The sequence below is a fragment of the Malania oleifera genome, chromosome 12 (assembly GCF_029873635.1).
Source record: "Malania oleifera isolate guangnan ecotype guangnan chromosome 12, ASM2987363v1, whole genome shotgun sequence".
Classification (NCBI taxonomy): Eukaryota; Viridiplantae; Streptophyta; class Magnoliopsida; order Santalales; family Ximeniaceae; genus Malania; species Malania oleifera.
In genome coordinates this window covers 25,562,320-25,582,349 of record NC_080428.1, presented here as the reverse complement: position 1 = coordinate 25,582,349, position 20,030 = coordinate 25,562,320, and the positions used below count along the sequence as shown (strand labels likewise).

At 37.0% G+C, this 20,030-nt stretch overlaps 1 protein-coding gene across 3 annotated transcripts in view; it reads right to left on the bottom strand.

Annotated features, from left to right (window-relative positions):
- The window catches only part of LOC131144358 (protease Do-like 5, chloroplastic), a 45,881-nt gene extending 26,779 nt beyond the window's left edge, over positions 1–19,102 (bottom strand). For 2 of the 3 annotated variants that reach the window (XM_058092951.1, XM_058092952.1), the window contains exons 1-2: positions 18,590–19,102; positions 6,150–6,296 (exon numbers count right to left, since the gene is read on the bottom strand). In XM_058092951.1, the coding sequence (XP_057948934.1) occupies positions 6,150–6,296; positions 18,590–18,850 (408 nt within the window). In that variant the 5' untranslated portion in view covers positions 18,851–19,102. The remainder of the gene's footprint in view (positions 1–6,149; positions 6,297–18,589) is intronic. The other variant, XM_058092953.1, reaches the window with a different exon arrangement.
- Positions 19,103–20,030: the final 928 nt, after the last annotated feature.

Below are 20,030 nucleotides of genomic sequence, written 5' to 3'. Positions count from 1 at the left end.
TCTACCTCCCCATCAATTAGATTTCTTCAACAATGAAAATCCAAGTACATGCATTACCCCTAGAGATGTAAAAAGAAAAATGACAGCAGCATGAAGCATGAAACAGAGTATAAAGACGAGGAAAAATAATAGATGAAGCATAATTCCCACCAAACTAGATATATCCCTGAAAAGAAAAAATGAGACCCCTCATCCAATTTATATTTAGTGTATAGAATGAATAAATCGTAAACTTGTGAAATAAGCCTTCAAGGGCTATCAAAAGAACATCTAATACAAAAGTTAGCATCCTAATCCATTCACCTGCATGCCACAACTTTCCAAGACCACAAGACCCCCTCCTCCTTAGACCAACAAACCACATTCCAACAAAACCAAATGAGCCAAGACCCAACCAAGAAAATCCCTCATAATTTTTTCCATCTTGTTAACCATTCTAGCAGGAATTTTACATGGATAAATAGAACAAAGGGATACTAGATAGACACGCATGAATGAAGGGGATACAACCCCCTAAATAAAAAGAATAAAGCACTTTTACACCCATCCAAGCGCATTGCCACTTTAGTCAACACAAGATCCCAAAAGCCTCAAGACCAAGGATGAACATTCACAGAAACTCCTAAATAAGTTAAAGGTCACTCTAAGACTTAGCATCCAACTAAGAAAGATAAATCTAAAACCCTATCAGAACTAAAACCTTGTTTGGTTTGCAAAATTATGGCTGGAATGGATCCAAATTTTGACCTTGATTCCCATTCCAATGTTTGGTTTGCATAAATGAGGGCAGAGTCACATTCTGGCCAAAATGCTAATCACCTTATTTAATGGAATGGTGATTCCTTGTAGGAATTACAATTTCATTCCTGACTCTTTTTTTGAAAGATAAATCTAACCCTCGCTAAATAATAAATTCCCCATCTCTGAGTTGTGCCACCACAGATAATGTAAGCAGAAAAAGCGCCTCTCTACGGCCTCCAAAACCCCAATCCTGAATTCTTGTAATTTTAAATATAAAATAAAACTAGAAGAACGAATCAAGACAGTTTTTAACAATTAAATAAATAAAGTAACATGTTTATTACAATGCCCCACACAATTCAAAAAATGCATTTTTTGCACTCATTTCTCATACATCTTGGAGTCATTTTTTATTATAATAGCACACAGTATTTAAGATACATATCTATTAAGCTCTCAGGAGGAAGATGAAGAAAAACAGGAGCAAGAAAACTGGAGCAGAAATGAGCATCTGGTGCAGGTGGAGTTAGAGACTCGGGGCTGTTGGCCTAATAAGGCTTACAATTCTTATTTTGATGATAACAAATCAAATGATATGTTTAATATATTTCAAGCAAAAGTTTTCAGGAAAATAGTAAAGCTCAAGTGCAAAAAGAAGTTTATGAATTACAAAGAATCCTTGAAGAATACAAAGTAAAGCTTATGGGTTATAAAGAGCATGAAGAACAAAGGTATACTGTGAAAAGCTCAAAGGAAAGATTGTAACCACAAAGCTGATGGAAGAACAAGTTTGAAGATTAAAAAAATTATATTCTTAAGGGTATTCTAAATGTAAGTACTTCAAAGTTAATCTCAAGTATAAAGTGATTTGAAGCTCATAGAAATTCAAAAATATGTTTTTATGTATATACTCTAAAGAACATTTTTTAAATAAATGAAAAGAAAGGGTTTAAGAAAAGAAAACTTTTTGAAATGATGAAGGGCCAAGCGACTGCCATGTAGAGGCAGGCGACTACCACATTAAGAAAATGTTTTTTCAAAAGGTCAGTAGCTAGACAGGCGACTGCCTAACCAGCCAGGCAACTGCCTTGGTTCTGGCAGGCGACTGCCAGCATACTGTGTTGAGAGTTGCTCTGTGACAGGCGACTGCCACTGGAACGTTAGCAATAAATCTCTCAACGGGAAGATTTTTTAAACCACGTTTTTAGACATATTTATTTCAAAATACCTGGAAATGATTTTTAGGAATCTTTGGGAGTAATGGATGGCTTCTAAAGCCTCTATAAATAGTTCTTATCTCCAAAGTTTTTTTTAAGAGAGGACATTGGTGAAATATTCAAAGGGTTTTGAAATTGAACAATCTTCTAAAGTTTTTCAGATCTAGCAATCTTCAAAAGTTTTCAGATCCAACAACACTCAAAGGTTTTTAGATCAACCGATCTTCAAGTATTCAAAATTCTCAAAGGATCTAAAACTCTTTCGAGCTTAAATTTCTGATCTGATATTGATTTATATTTTTGAAGCAAAGCTTTCAAAAATCAGAACTTCTCATTTTTCTTTGAAAAATTATTTGGTAATTCATACTAAGTATTGAGCTTCAAAGTTTTTATATTTGAATTACCTTGGAGTATAAGTGAGCTGATCATTGTACTAATTTACTCTGTTGTGAGAGTTCTCTTTTGTACACAAATTTCTTTCATCATTCTTAAACGATTCAAAGCTGCTAAATCATTGGACCAAACAAGGGGTTATTGTTTGGAGAGGCGGGCTCTAGCCTAACAGAAGAAGTGTGTTGTAAGTAGGTGTTGTTTCACTAGGTAAAAGAACTGATATAGTGGAATCCTTTGGTGATTTGCCAAAGGCGAGGACGTAGGCCGTGTTGAAACCGAACCTCGTAAAAATTCTTGTCTCTTTCTCTCTGCTTTACTTTACATTCTTTACTTGCTATTGTTATATGATTTATAAGTGCAGGTTGCAGGTTCTAAATTGAGAAAGATATAAAGGTACTTGATATTTAGAAAGTACGTTTTGATTAATTGTTTGCAGAAACCCAAAAAGGGAGTACTTTAGTTAATTTGCGGAAATCTTGATCAAGTAAAGTATACACTAAGAATTTACAAGGAAATCAACAAAATCTTTTATATTTTGATTAAGTGATTGAATTATCATGAGTTCATTGATTGACTTGTAAATTTAAATTTCAGTATTCTTAAGTGTGGTTATCGTTCATATATATCTTGTTTTCTGGGTTATTAAAAGCAAAAGTCTAAAAATCAAAGAATCCAATTCACCCCCCCTCTTGGGAAGCTATTCCTCATTTCAGGGGCAGTGATGACAATGTTCAGAATCTAGGGAGTTCTAACTCGAGAAACGAGCAAGATCATAGTATCACTCTACACAGACCCCAAACGCACTATCAGACCACCGCCTAGGTATGGATTTGATGATCTGATGTCTTATACTCATTACCACTAGCAAGGATCCTACTACTATTCAGGAGGCGGTGCACATCCAGGAGAAAATTAGATGGATGGGTGCAAAGGTGGAGGAAATGGAGTCACTGCATAAGAACCAAACGTGGGAGTTGGTGGAGCTTCCAAAAGGGAAGAGGGCGATAGGATGCAAGTGGATGTATAGGAAGAAAGAAGCGGTATTAGAAAAGGAACGTAAAAAGTTCAAGGCTCGGTTAGTAGTAAAGGGATATTCACAAAAGAAAGGGGTTGATTATGATGAGATCTTCTCCCCTGTGGTCAGACACACTTCCATTAGGGTAGTGTTGGGATTAGTGGCGCATTATGATATGCATTTGGAGAAAATGGATGTAAAGACAACATTTCTCCATGGTGATTTGGAGGAGCTGATTTACATGGCACAACCAGAAGGTTTTAATCAACCTGGACAAGGGCATTTGGTTTGTAAACTGAGGAAGTCACTTTGCGAATTGAAGCACTCTCCGAGACAGTGGTACAAATGTTTTGACTCTTACATTATCTGGATAGGCTATAGGAGGTATGAGTATGATTGCTGCGTGTATGTGAACTGTGAAGAGTCTTGATGATGGTTCTCTCATTTTTCTATTATTTTATGTTGATGACATGCTAATTGTTGCAAAGGATATGACCAAGGTAAATTAGTTGAAGACTCCATTGAGTAAAGAGTTTGACATGAAAGATTTGGGTGCAGCCAAGAAGATTCTTGGGATGGAGATTCGCAGGACAAAGGTGCAGGGACATTGTGGTTATCTTCGGGCAACTATGTGGAGAAGGTGTTGGAGAGGTTTAGCATGGTTAATGCAAAACCGATAAGTACGCCATTAGCGAATCATTTTACAATTTCTACCACTCAGTGCCCAAGGACGGATGATATCTGTGACATGTCAAAGGTTCCCTATGCTAGCGCAGTGGGGTGTTTAATGTATGCTATGGTATGTACAAGACCGGACTTGGCACAAGCTGTCAGTGTGGTAAGTTTCCTTCAAATCCAGGTAGACAGCATTGGGATGCAATCAAATGGATTTTTAGATACTTATGGGGTACTTCTCACTAGAGCATCATGTTCAGAAGGCAACAAAGTGATCCGTCAATTGTGGAATATGTTGATGCAGAATATACAGGGAATCTGGATGACAGGAGGTTTACAATAGGTTGTTCACCCTTGTGGGAGGGCCTATTTGTTGGAGGTCCATGATACAATCTCTGGTTGAATTATTAACAACTGAGTTGGAGTATATGGCAGTTGTCGAAGCTGCCGCATTGTGGCTTACAGGTTTATTCAAGGAGCTGGGTATAAAGCAAAGTGGAGTTCAGCTGCGTTATGACAGTCAGAGTGTCATCTATTTGGCGAAGAACCAAGTGTAACATGCGAGAACCAAGCATATAGATGTGAGGGTCCACAGGATACGGGAGTTGGTCTCTTCTGGTGAACTTGTGCTTGAGAAAGTTCACACTTCTTAAAATGCAGCAGATGTATTGACGAAGTATGTTACCATGGAGAAGTTCAAGCATTGCTTGGACTTTCTTAACGTCTCCAGTTGCTAGACGGGAGGCGGTCCCAACCTATTATCCCAAGTGGAGCAACGGGTTATGTTTTCGGTTTTCTCTTAAGGGGTGTATATTCGCCAAGGTGGAGATTGTTGTAATATGTGGCTCATATGTTAAGTGGAATGCATGTACAAAAAGAAAACATGGTTGAAAACAGAGTTGCTGGCTTGCAGGAGGAAATCGTCGACGGTTTTGTCAGGTTCAGAAGAAACAGTCAATTATTATGCAGTATTATATCGACTGTTTGGTCTCGACTTCAAACCGTCGATAGTATGTCTGAAACCGTCGATGGTTTTGCTCGGTTACTCAGCGCTAGTTTTCGAATTTTGAATTGGGAAGTTGTATAGGTTAGGTTTCGAGGGGAAAACCTCTAGGAGGGTTATATATACATGTTATATGTTGTAATTCATGTCTTTTGACACAAGATAGTGAAAAATCGCTGCCGTTTGCTCTCGTGGTTGTAGGCATTGCCGAACCACGTAACTATTCATGTCATTGTTTTATTGTTTTCATATAAGTTGTGTGATTGTGTTTTCTGTATATTTCATTGTTGATTACTGCATTGTAAGATCGTTTGTTTCCGCTGCGCATTAATTTGCACAACAATATGATACAAAGACACTCCTCTATAACTATCCATCATTACCTATTTATATAGAAATAGCTTTCATGGTCAACTCTTTTAGTATCAAACCATATTAGTAGTTTTTCATTCTGATTTCATGTCATATTCTTTGCTCAATCACTCTCTCCTAACGTCTCATAGCATGAAGATAAGTTTGATAACTCAATGTTGACAAAAGAGGTCCTGGTAATTAAATTGAGGTCAATGTTTAAGCGATTATTTGAATGGACGAGTTTTTCAGAAATGTGCAAACTAAATGATTTCTCTATTTTTATGCAGTTGATCAAGACTGATGTCAAATCTGTTAATTTTGGTTTGATTTTTTTTTTTTCCAGTGTTGTTTGCCAGGGGAAGATATGTTTGTTCATGGTAAGATTTTCTTTTTTTCCCATTTTTATGTACTTTTGCTTATTGCTTGTAATATTTCCACATAACAATGTGTTTTCTAATTAAGTTAAGCCATCCGTAGAAAATGTTGGCACTCTTTTGGCCATCACTTGCACTGTTATCCATATGCACTAGAGTCCTTTTCAACTACAAGTACGTGAGAAAAAGTGTGCACCATATGCATTATGCAGCACAACTAGAAAATAATAAAAAATGTCAACCGCAAAATTATTCCTCTACTTTAGAAACCACAGCAGATAATTTTATTTTTTGCAGAAAAAATAAAGGAAATGAATGCAGCAATTGCATACAACAGTATATTACGAGTTCAAAGATTAAAAAGGAAGAGTACATACAATGTGACCAAACTTATCCCAAATGAAGCCTGAACCTGTCCCTTCAACTTTTGCATTTTCTTCATCATTAAGTACAAATTCACTAGAGCTCTTGGGACTTTTGGCTATTTCGATGTCTTCAATGAAAACAACTGATGGTGAAGATTCCTACACTCATCATAAAGGAAGCTTTGTGACATTGAACTAAAGAATTCATGATCATGAAAAAGACAAATTGAAATAAATAATCAAGGCATTCACCCAATACCATCATAAATCATTCAGACAGCAAAACTTAGCAGAATAGCTACTCACATAGACAATGGAATAATATTAAAAATTTAAAGAAGCATTTTATAGAATAACCCCCAAAGTCTTTCTGAAATTTTTTTTTGGTAAACGTTACTTTCTGAAATTAGATACAACTTTTTAACAAATTCACTTATGAACATATCAAATTTGTAAGGATCATTAAATGTGAGTGTTTCAAGGAATTTTAAACAAAATAATAAAAATTGAATCCTAATGGTATCAAGTTCAGCAACCATTTATCATCCAAAAATTAATAGGTTAGTACATGAACAAATAAATAAAATCAGGGGGTAAATATGAACGGAGTAGCTTGAGCTTAGCTTTGTTTCAGCCCAGGACCTTGTTTGAGCTTATCCCCCACTGTAAGCAACCTCTGATAACCCAAGTTTGATAACTTAATCCGCTTAGCTGCTGTCTATGCTTGGCTCACTTTAGCTCTGTCCATCTGTTTTGTTGGACAGCTATATTAATTACTATTATTTCTGTCTTGAAAATTATCCTCAAGCAGTTTATTAGAAAAGAATTTTTTTAATTACAATAAGCTTATGCCCTCAAAAGCTAGAGGAAATTCAATCCTCCATGGTTTTAAATGGCAGTGGTGGGTAGTGTAGCATAACGATAATTGTGCAGCAGAAAGCAGGAGTAGCAGATATTACATAACGGGAAGCGGGTGTAACGGCCGTGAATTTTTCAAGCATGCACAATCTTATGTATATTGGTTTATTTGCATGCTTTTCCAAGCTCTTAGGCCTTCTTAAAGAGAGTTCTAATACATTGAAATGCCTTGGGTTCAAATTAGTTGTTTAGTAAGAGCAATAAATTTTACATTTGTTTTGAACCACTATTGATAGAAAAAATATATAGATTTTTCAATTTTTCATTTTTCATGTGTGATAAATTAATTAATAAAACAAAATAATTATACACTGCATTAATCTATTACACACATAAGACAAACATATAATACAATAAATGTGAGCGGAATTCAATTTCAATATTTCTTGAATTCTTAAAATATGTACATCCCAATCTTACAATATATAATACAAACAAAGACTCTAAACAAGGAAACAATCTCCCTACAAAATAATACACAATTTTCTACATTTACTCACTTTCCTAATTTTCTCAATATTATCAAGGATACTAGGGATTTCAACATTCCCTCTCAAGTTGGATCATAGATATTAATCATATCCAACTTGCCAATGAAATCGTCAAAATTCTATCGTGCTAACCCTTTAGTAAAGATATCTACAGTTTATTCCTTGGTAGGTACATAAGTCATACAGATGATTCCTTCTTCAACCTTCTCCTTGATAAAATGTCGGTCCACTTCCACATGTTTAGTCCTATCATGTTGAACTGGATTGAGAGAGATACTGATGACTGCCTTGTTGTCACAATAGAGTTTGATAGGAAATTTCATTGGAACCTATAGCTCTTCCAAGAGTTTCCATAACCATAGTCCTTCACATATCCCCTGTGCAACTGCTCTGAATTCAGCTTTGGCACTACTTCAAGCCACCACATTCTATTTTTTACTCCTCCAAGTTACCAAATTTCCTCATACAAAGGTGCAATATCCAATGGTTGACCTTCTATCTTCTACCGATCCTGCCCAATCCGCATCTGTGAAGATTTCCACTTCTTTGCTTTCACATTTTTTAAAGAAGAGTCCCTTGCCTAGAGAACCCTTGAGGTACCTGAGGATCTTATACACAACATCTAGATAAGTCTTTTTCGGTGAATGCATGTGTTGACTTACAACACTTATTGCAAATGCAATGTCAGGTCTGGTGTGCGATAAGTAAATTAGTTTACCAACCAATCTCTGATACCTTTCTCTTTCAACTGGTATTCCACATTCTTCGACCCTCTTTACTGCTTCAATCGGGGTTTCAATAAGTTTGCGTCCAAGCATGCCAGTTTCGGTTAGAAGATCAAGGAGATACTTTCGCTGAGAGACACTGATACCTTTCTTTGATCTAGCAATTTCCATTCCCAAGAAGTATTGCATTTTTTCCAAGTCTTTAATTTCAAATTCAGCAGTTAGAACTTTCTTTAATCTTTCCATCTCCATTGTATTATCTCTAGTTAGAATTATATCATCAACATATACTATCATAATTGTTTTCTTACCATTTTCAGACTGTTTGAAGAACATAGTGTGATCAGATTGCCCTTGTCAATATCCCTGATTTTTAATTACCTTTGCAAATTTGTCAAACCATGCTTTGGGGGATTGCTTGAGTCCATACAAGGACTTCTTGAGTTTGCATACTCTGTTTTCTTCACCTTTCTTACTAAATCCTAGTGGTATAGTCATGTAGACTTCTTCTTCTAGCTCTCCATTTAGAAATGCATTCTTAATGCCTAGTTGCTATAGTGGCCAATCTAAGTTAGCTGCTAATGATAGGAGTACCCGAACTGTGTTTAGTTTTGCCACAGGTGCAAATGTCTCTGTGTAGTCAATGTCGTAAGTCTGTGTAAATCCTTTTGCAATGAGTTTGGCTTTATATCGTTCAACTGCTCCATCAGCTCTATATTTCACTATGAAAACCCATTTGCAGCCAACTGGTTTCTTTCCACTCGGTAGGTTCATAACATTCCAAGTTTCATTTTTTTCGAGAGCCCACATTTCTTCCATAACGGCTTCCTTTCATTCAGGACTTTTTAAAGCATCCTGAATATCTTTTGGAATTTTTATCCTATCAAGGTTAGAGGTAAAAGTACGATACCCTATAGACAGAGTTTTATAGGACATGTATTTTGACCAGGGTTATAGAGTACATGACCTAGTGTTAAAATCGCAAGTATCATTGTAAATAATAAACAAACTAGGAAAGTGGGTAAATGTGAGGGATTTGATATTATTAGGTATAGGGATTGTTTCCTTGTTTAGAATAGGTGATTGTATTATATAAGATTGGGATGTACATATGAAAAAATTAATTCAATGTAATTCAAGACTTCCGCTTACATGGTATCAAAGCTAGGGTTTCTTAACCTTAGCTAACAATGGCCAACAGCACCAGCAAAGGGGCAACCTCATCTAGAAAATCCGACAGGGATTCCAAGGTTACGTCCGCTGGGGCTTTGAATGGGCTGGACAATACAACCTTTCCACTCTCAGTGGAGAAATTGAACAGGAAAAACTTTCGAGAATGGGCTCAATCCATAAAGTTGGTGATTAAAGGAAAAGGGAAACTAGGTTACCTTACTGGAGAAAGGAGGAAACCCGACCCCACTGATGCTGTCGCCTTGCAAACATGGAGATCCGAAAACTCTATGGTCACGACTTGGCTCGTTAACTCAATGAAGCAAGCGATTGGTAAAATATAATTGTTCTTACCCACGGCGAAGGATGTCTGGGACGCCGTTCGCGAAACCTACTTCGATGTTGAGAGCTATTCACAAATCTTTGACATCAAGTCTCGGTTGTGGCAGATGAGGCAAGGTGATAGGGAAGTCACGGAGTATTTCATGGAGATGACCCATCTCTGGCAAGAGCTCGATTTGATCATTGACAAGGAGTGGGAGTGCTCCGGCGATAGCACACGATACCGAAGGAGGCTCGAAAACGAAAGGGTCTTCGAGTTTCTTGCCGGCCTAAACCGAGATCTGGACGACGTAAGAGGACGCATCCTTGTCCGGCGACCTCTTCCTTCAACCCGAGAGGTCTTCGCAGAAGTTAGGAGGGAGGAGAGTAGGAGGCGTGTAATGCTGAGGCCCCAAGGTGACTGGGTCAGGCTGGACCTATCCGTATCTGCCTCAAATTCAAATGGGAACACTAATGGGCCTAATGTCTCAGCCCTTGTATTAAAAGGCCAAGGGGGATCCAATCAACGACCACAAAAAGGTAAATTATGGTGTGAACATTGCCGCAAAATAGGTCATTCAAAAGATACCTACTGGGAGATTCATGGAAAACCAGCAGATTGGAAGCCAAGACAATACCAAAAAAATCGTGGGTAACAGGTGAGCATTGACGGCTCAACTGAAAAATTAAAAGGATAAAAAACCAATAATACCTCCCCAAGTAGTGCATTCAGTCCTGAGCAATTAGATCTACTATATAAAATGATTTCGTCAATTCAAACATCGGGTCAGTCTTCCTCTAGTTCCTTGGCTCACCGAGGTAATTATTTGTTAGCCTTGAATACTACATCCTATTACAAATTTCCATGGATAATTGACTCGGGTGCATCTGATCATATGACTGGTTCTTATCAATTGTTTTCATCCTACTCACCATATGTTGGGAATTTGAAAGTAAAAATTACAGATGGCTCCCTCTCACCAGTTGCCGGTAAAGGAAGTATTCGCATATCTGACTCTGTAACTTTAAAATTTGTCCTACATGTTCCCAAGTTATCTTGCAACCTGTTATCCATCAGCCAGTTAACAAAAGACTCAAATTGTTCTGCTAAATTTGTTTCATCTCATTGTGTTTTTTAGGACCTATCATCAGGGAAGATGATTGGCACTGCTAAGGCATATGAGGGACTCTACTACTTTGAGGAGGCAAGCTTGAGTGAACTATGTAATACTGCAATTTGTGATTCTACATCTATTTCTAGAGATAGTGAACTTTTGTTATGGCATTCAAGGATGGGTCATCCTAATTTCCAATATTTAAAACGTTTGTTTCCTTCCATTTGTTCAAATAAAATGTCTTCTGAGTTTCAATGTGAAGTGTGTGAGCTTGCAAAACACCACCGTACTTCCTTCCCATCATCCATATACAAACCATCCCGCCCATTTACTATGATTCACAGTGATTTGTGGGGTCCCTCACGTTCCCTCAATTGCACCAATACAAAATGATTCGTTACTTTTATTGATGACCATACTCGTCTTTATTGGGTTTACTTACTGAAAGACAAAACTGAAGTCCGCTCCATTTTCATCAGTTTTCATTCCATGATTCATCCACAGTTCCAAACTCATATTCAAATTTTATGTACTGATAATGGTACGGAATATTTTAATACTATTCAGGGAACTTATCTTCAAGAAAATGGGATTGTTCATCAGAGTTCTTGTGTGGATACCCCTCAACAAAATGGGGTTGCTGAACAAAAAAATAGACATATACTTGAAGTAGCCCAGGCATTAATGTTCACTACCAACATGAAAAACTATTTTTAGGGAGATGTCATCTTAACAGCTACACATCTCATTAATCGAATGCCGAGTCGAGTACTTTCCTTTGCCACCCCTCTTCAAAAATTCCAGGAATACTTTCTTACCTCTCAACTCCCCTCTAGTCTCCCGCTAAAAATCTTTGGTTGTACTGCTTTTGTTCTTGTTCATGCACACCACCGGGATAAATTGGATCCCCGTGCCGTTAAATGTGTCTTCCTTGGTTATTCCCCTACCCAGAAAGGCTACAAATGCTATGATTCTGTCTCAAAAAGGTTGTTTGTTAGTCTTGATGTTACTTTCTTTAAAACCACTCCTTATTTCCCAAAGCTCTCTCTTCGGGGGGAGAAATGGAGTAAAGATCGGTTCTTTGACTTCCTGAATCCGCGTCATCTGAACCTGTACCACCTATTAAGCCTCCCATTGCTTCATTCCCTGATCCATCTATCGAGCCTTCCATTGCATCACTTCCTGACCTACCAAATACAATAGAACACTTAACCTCAGGGGGAGATACAGGAAAGCAAAACAACGCAGACATACTTGTTTACTCAAGAAAGCCGAACACAAAGAATAGGGAGAATCTCATACCTAAGGCACCAAGAACGTTGGAACCGGTGATGGCTCCGAATAATCATGAGTCCACGCCCAATCCTGATCTAGTAATTGAGCTTTCTTCTGATAATCATATACCTGATGATATCAATTTACCTATTGCAATCAAAAACAAACTAGGTAATGTCCTCAATACCCGTGATCTAAATACATGTCTTATAAAAGCTTGTCTACAGTATATCGTGCTTTTGTCTCTAACCTTGACAGAATGAGAATTCCAAAGAACATTCAGGAAGCTCTAGAAATACCTAAATGGAGAGAGGCAGTCATGGAGGAAATGCGGGCCCTAGAAAAAAATGGAACTTGAGAGTTGATAAATTTGCCGAGAGGGAAGAAGTCAGTGGGTTGTAAATGGGTCTTCATAGTGAAATATAAATCTAATGGGACAGTTGAAAGATATAAAACCAGACTTGTTGCAAAAGGATTTACACAGACTTACAGCATTGACTATACGAAGACATTTGCACCAGTGGCAAATTTAAATACAGTTCGGTTCCTCTTGTCCTTGGCAGCCAACCTAGATTGGCCACTACAACAACTTGATATTAAGAATGCATTTTTAAATGGCGAGTTAGAAGAAGAAGTATACATGACTATACCACCAGGATTCAATGGGAAAGGTGAAGAAAACATAGTGTGTAAACTCAAGAAGTCCTTGTATGGACTCAAACAATCTCCCAGAGCATGGTTCGACAGATTTGCAAAAGTAATAAAGAATCAAGGTTATCGACAAGGGCAATTAGATCACACCCTGTTCTTCCAATAGTTCGAAAGAGGTAAGAGAACAATTCTAATAGTATATGTTGATGATATAATCCTTATTGGTGATAATACAGTAGAGATGGAGAGATTGAAGAAAGTTCTGGCTGCTGAATTTGAAGTTAAAGACTTGGGAAAAATGCGTATTTTTGGGCAGGGAAGTTGTGAAAACGAGAAAGGGAATTAGTGTTTCTCAACGAAAGTATGTTACTGAGCTCCTAATAGAAACTGGCATGCTTGGATGCAAACCCAGCAAAACCCCGATTGAAGCAGTAAAAAGGGTTGAAGACTGTGGAATACCAGTTGAAAAGAAAAGGTATCAGAGATTGGTTGGCAAGCTAATCTACCTATCACATACTAGACTAGATATTGCATTTGCAGTCAGTGTAGTAAGCCAATACATGCATTCACCAAAAGAAGCCCACTTAGATGATGTGTACAAGATCCTTCGATATCTCAAGGGATCCCCGGGAAGAGGACTCTTCTTCAAGAAATGTGAAAGCAAGGAAGTAGAGATCTTTACAAATGCAGATTCGGCAAGATCAGTGGAAGATAGAAGGTACACCACGGGTTATTGCACATTTGTCTGGGGAAATCTAGTAACTTGGAGAAGTAAAAAATAGAATGTAGTGGCTCGTAGTAGTGCTGAAGTTGAATTCAAGGCAGTTGCTCAAGGGATATGTGAAGGACTGTGGTTACGGAAACTCTTGAAAGAATTACAGGTCCTAGTGAAATTTCCTATCAAACTCTATTGTGACAATAAAGCAGCTATCAGCATCTCTCTCAATCCAGTTCAACATGATAGGACTAAGCATGTGGAAGTGGACAGACACTTTATCAAAGAGAAATTAAAGAAGGAATTATCTGTATGACTTATGTACCTACCAAGGAACAAACTGCAAATATCTTCACTAAATGGTTGGGACGGCAGAACTTTGATGATCTCATTAGCAAGTTGGAGATGATTAATATTTATGATCCAACTTGAGGGGGAGTGTTAAAATCCCAAGTATCATTGTAAATAATAAACAAATTAGGAAAGTGGGTAAATGTGGGGGCTTTGATATTATTCGGTAAGGGGATTGTTTCCTTATTTAGAATAGGTGATTGCATTATATAAGATTGGGATGTACATATGAAAAAATTAATTCAATGTAATTCAAGACTTCCGCTTACACCTAGTTTGTTTTCTAACTGCAATGGGTAAATTTATGTCATTAGGTGTAGACTTATCAGAAGAAAGCTCATGATCATTGATTGCTTGATCAGGACTGGGCATCAACTCATGGTTGCTCAGAGCTATCACCAATTCCAACTCTTTTGGTGCCTCGGGTATAAGATTCTCCCTGTGCTTTGTTTTTGGCTTCTGGAGTAAACAAGTATTTCCTTTTGTTTTTCTGCATCTCTCCCTGAGTTTAAGTGATCATTTGTATATAGTAGGTCAGGACATGCAATGGGAGACACAATAGATGGGTCAGGGAGACTCATTAGATGGCACAAATTCAGTAGTAAAGAAATCAAAGAACAAATCTTCACTCCACTTCTCCCCCTTAAGAGAGGGCTTCTGGAAATAAGGAGTGGTTTTAAAAAAAGTGACATCAAAGCTAACAAACATTTTTTTGGAGACTGGATCATAACATTTGTAGCCTTTCTGGGTAGGAGAGTAACCAATAAAGACGCATTTAATGGCATGAGGTTCCAATTTATCTCCGTTGTGAGCATGAACATGAACAAATGCAGTACATCCAAAGATTTTCAAAGGAAGACTGGAGTGGAGTCAAGAAGTAGGAAAATATTCCTGGAATTTCTGGAGAGGAGTTGTAAAGGAAAGAACTCAACTCGGCATTCGATTAATGAGATGTACAGCTGTTAAGATAGCATCACCCCAAAAATAGTTCTTCATATTTGTAGTGAACATCAATGCCCAAGCTAGTTCAAGTATATGTCTGTTTTTTCGTTCAGCGACCCCATTTTGTTGAGGGGTATCCACACAAGAACGTTGATGTACAATTCCACTTTCTTGAAGATAATTTTCCAGAATATCATTAAAATATTTTGTACCATTATCAACACGTAGACTATGAATGCGAGTTTGAAATTGTGTTTGAATCATGGAGTGAAAACTGACAAAAATAGACCGGACTTCAGTTTTATCTTTCAACAAGTAGACCCAACAAATACGAGTATGATCATCAATAAAGGTAACAAACCATTTTGTATGAGTGTGATTGGGGGAGCGTGAGGGTCCCCACAAATCACTATGAATCATAGCGAATGGGCGGGATGGTTTGTATGTAGATTTTGGGAAAGAATTGCGCTGGTGTTTTGCAAGTTCACAAACTTCACATTGAAAATCAAAAGACATTTTATTTAAACAAATAGAAGGAAATAAACGTCTTAAATATTGAAAATTTGGGTGACTCATCCTAGAATGCCATAACAAAAGTTCCCTATCTCTAGAAATAGATGCAGAATCATAAATTGCAATATTACCTTGTTCACTTATATTTGCCTCCTCAAAGTAGTAGAGTCCCTCACACGCCTTAGCACTGCCAATCATCTTCCCCGATGATAGGTCCTGGAAAACACAATGAGATGAAACAAATTTAGCAGAGCAGTTGGAATCTTTTGTCAACTCGCTAATGGATAACAAGTTGCAAGATAGCTTAGGAACATGTAGGACAGATTTTAAAGTTAGAATTAGATATTCGAATACTTCCTTTGCCAGCAACAGGTGATAGAGATCCATTTGCAATTTTTACTTTCAGATTTCCAATATATGGTGAATAGATGAGAACAATTGATAAGAGTCAGTCATATGATCAAATGCACCCGAGTTAATTATCCATGGTGATTTGTAATGGGATATAGTATTTAGGACTGACAAAAAATTACCTCGGTGAGCTAGAGAACCATTGGAAGACTAACCCGATATTTGAATTGAGGAAAACATTTTATATAGCTAATCCAATTGCTCAGCACTGAATACACCACTTGGAGTGGTATTATTGGTTCTTTCACCTTGTGATTTTTTAGTTGAACTGTCAGTAGTAGCCCGATACCCATGATTTTTTTGATATTGTCTCGGCTTCCAATCTACAGGTTTTCCATGAATCTCCCAGCAGGTATCTTTTGAATGACCTAACTTTCGACAGTGCTCGCACCATAATTTACTTTTTTGTGATCTTTGCTCGAATCCCGCAGGGCCTTTTGATATAAAGGCTGAGACGTCAGGCCCATTGGAATTCGGCCCATTCCCATTTATACTCAGATTTTGGACGGACAGGTCCGGCCTGATACAATCTCCTTGGGGCCTCAGCATCACTCGTCTCCTGCTCTCCTCCCTCTTTACCTCGGCGAATACTTCTTGGGTTGAAGGCAGAGGTCGCCGGCCGAGGATTTGTCCCCGCATGTCGTCCAGATCTCGGTTGAGGCTGACCAAGAACTAGAAGACCCGTTCATTTTTTAGCCTCCTCCTGTATCGCGTGCTATCGCCGGAGCACTCCCATTCCTCTTCAATGCACAAATCGAGCTCTTGCCAGAGATGGGTCATCTCCACAAAATACTCCATGACATCTCTATCGCCTTGCCTCATCTACCACAACCAGGTTTTGATTTCGAAGATTTGCGAATAACTCTCAACATCAAAGTAGGTTTCACAAACGGCGTCCCAAACATCCTTCGTTGTAGGCAAGAACAGGTAGATTTTTCCGATCGCCGGCTTCATCGAGTTGACGAGCCAAGCCGTGACCATGGAGTTTTCGGACCTCCATTTTTGCAAGGTGACAGCATTGGTAGGGTCTGGTCTCCTCCGTTCGCTGGTAAGGTAACCCAGTTTCCCTTGTCCTTCAATCACCAATTTTATAGATTAAGCCCATTCACGGAAGTTTTTTCCATTCAATTTCTCCACTGAGAGTGGAAAGTCTATATTGTCCAACCCATTCAAACCCCCGGCGGATGTAGCCTTCGAATCCCCATCGGGTTTTCCAGAAGAGGTCGACCATCTGCTGGTGCTGCTAGCCATTGTTAGCTAAGGTTGAGAAACCCTAGCTCCGATACCATGTGAGTGGAATTCAATTTCAATATTTCTTGAATTCTTAAAATATGTACATCCCAATCTTACAATATATAATACAAACAAAGACTCTAAACAAGGAAACAATCTCCCTACAGAATAATACACAATTTTCTACATTTACTCACTTTCCTAATTTATTCAATATTGTCAAGGATACTTGGGATTTCAAGAATAAATTAAACAAGTTCTATTATCTATTTTTTATAGGGGTGAAATTGCTCCCTCAAAAGCTCTCTTGTTTCTTTATCATTGAATAAATAAAGTAACAACTTAAACAAGACAAAAACTAGAAAGAAAAGAAGGTTGAAGTTAAAATTTATAAAAAAGAAATATTAAATTACAAATATTGTTAAGTAAAGGTCACGAGCGCTATTCAAAACCATGTATCCATATAATTAGGATGCAATTGAAGCTACAAATCAATGTTTGGCGAAGCCATTTTCGGGTTAAAGTTAAAGTTCAGTAGAATTCAAACAAGACTCAAAGCTTAGGTGATTTAACCTACCAAAGCTTGAGCTAAATGCAAACTATCAACCTCCGTGTCTGTTGAGCTGCATTGAAATAGAGCAACACTTAACCCAGATAATAAATGGCTCCTTTACATTATAGTTTTCTTGCCCAGCTTGAAATGTATAATTGATCAGAGTAATTAAGATTTGACACTGGCCTTGAAACTTTAGACAAAATATAAATTATAGTGAAAGTTTAGCTAGAGAGCAATGATTTGTTGAAGCTGCTTCTAGACACATTTTATTCACTTGGGGGAAAAAAATTAAGTATAAGGGAGTTCAAAAAGGCTACACATCTCTCATGGCTCGAATGTTGCAGTTGGAATTGCATAACAAAACTCAAAACAATTTTACATCTTTGCAGCTTGTTCCAATTCTCACAACTCCAAATCGTTAATTCTATGCTTCCAAAAACTGGATAAGCGATTTTGGTAGAACACACTGATTAAGGGGTTGTTTGGCTGTTGGTTCCATGTTCAGGTACATGTCAAAAATCTTGGATTTCCTAAAAATGCAAGATGCCTCCAAAACATGGATATTCAACACCAACATCTTTTTAATAATCTTAAATACCCATGGTATCCAATTGGACAAAAATCTTTGTTCCAAGGACGAAATTGCCCATTTATTTTCACTAATATTATTAGTGTTGTTATTTGTTTCATTTTCATAATAATAATAATAATAATAATAATTATTATTATTATTATTATTATTATTATTATGCACGTATCATTATAATGTTGTCGAAATGATATTAAAATAGCTATATTAAGCCAAATACTGCAATCTTATATCTCCAAAAATCTGATGAGCCAATCAACCAAAAATATTCCACGTGGTAATCCTTATTTCTGGATTTCAAATTAGTTAGACACCCAAGAAAGAGATTTTAAGACTGCGTTTACGATAACATTAACCAAAGACACCCTAAGAACTGATGGAGGAAAAATCCTATTTTAGAGCAAAATTTTGTAACCAATCACGTCAGCAAATAAATTCGTAACAATGAGCTAGCGGGAAAATGTTGAGAAAAGGACCTCGAAGAGGCGAACAGCACGATCTTCTTCTTGCTGAAATTCATCAAATAGTTGCTGGGCAACTGCAGAATGAACTGAAGGTGGTGTTGAATTGGGGAAGAAAGAAAGAAACGTACCCACAATCGATGGACCAATGAATGAGGCTGCAAAACGCCTTGTAAGGAAGCTCCTACTCAGTAACTTGGAAGATGATATTGATGATGATGATGTCTTATGAGGGCATGCAGTGGGCATTGACTGCAGAGAAGCCAAGACCACCATTGTCACTCCTTCCCAAACCCAAAGAAGGGAACTGTTTCGATGTCTTTTGTGGATAACAAAAGCTTAGCAGCTGCCTGGTTGGGAATGCTCACGATGTTCTACGAACCATCTGCGACCAACATCTTCCGGAATGACACCGAGGCCAAGCTTTCGGACTCCGGAATGAAACCAACGATGGAGAGATGAGATGAAATCAGTATCTGCTGGCCAGGAGCTGAGCGCGGCTTCGGATTTTTAATTGATGTTGATGATGAATTAATAATTTAATAATGATTGAATTAATAATTTGTATAATTGTTACTAATAAATGAATTAATTTAAAAGATAATAAATAAAACAATTAATATTTGTAAAACTCTCTAAAAAAAAAATATTTAGTATTCCAGAACCTTTCCATAAGTTTATAATATAACTTTTTTTACCACAAACTAATATTTTATTAACATTAGTTGCATAATTCAAAAGTAGTATGAATATTCAAAAAATGCAAAATTAAACAATGAAATCAGTTAAATATAAATTACAAAATATTGATATAATCTTTTTTTATACTTCAAACATTCAATAAATTTGACTATGATATTAGAGTATTATAAAGTTTCATGAAATTCATTTAACAATTCAACACCAAAACCATCTTATATGTTGCAATCAAATAATTTTTATGAGTTACATTTAATTTAAATAATTTTCCTCTCCGTTGTTGTGATGAAATCATTACACAACATATATATAATTTTGTAATTGATTTTTAAATCAGTAATATAATAATTGAATTAATTATTTACATAGTCTCTAACGAGGTTCTTTCATTATTAGCTTGAAGTAAAAGAGATTCTCCTTTTGGACTTTCTTTGATTGCTTTTGGAAATATTGTTGATGTTGTTACTTTGTAATAAATTTTATAAATCATTTCTAAATTTGAAGACCAACTATCCATATTGTAATTCTTTGTTTGGATATCTAATGTTAATAATTTGTATATTGATTCATCATGAAGATTGACTCTTATGTTTGGATGAGATTCAAAATAAATTGGTCCTTCTACGATATTTGACTCAAGCATTCCTGATAATGAATCATTGAACTCATGATGTCTGACATCTCGAAGTAAGATGCAGACTGGCTTATTAAGGTCGGTTCTTATAAGAGGAAATAGTCCTACTTGGACCATTCTTAT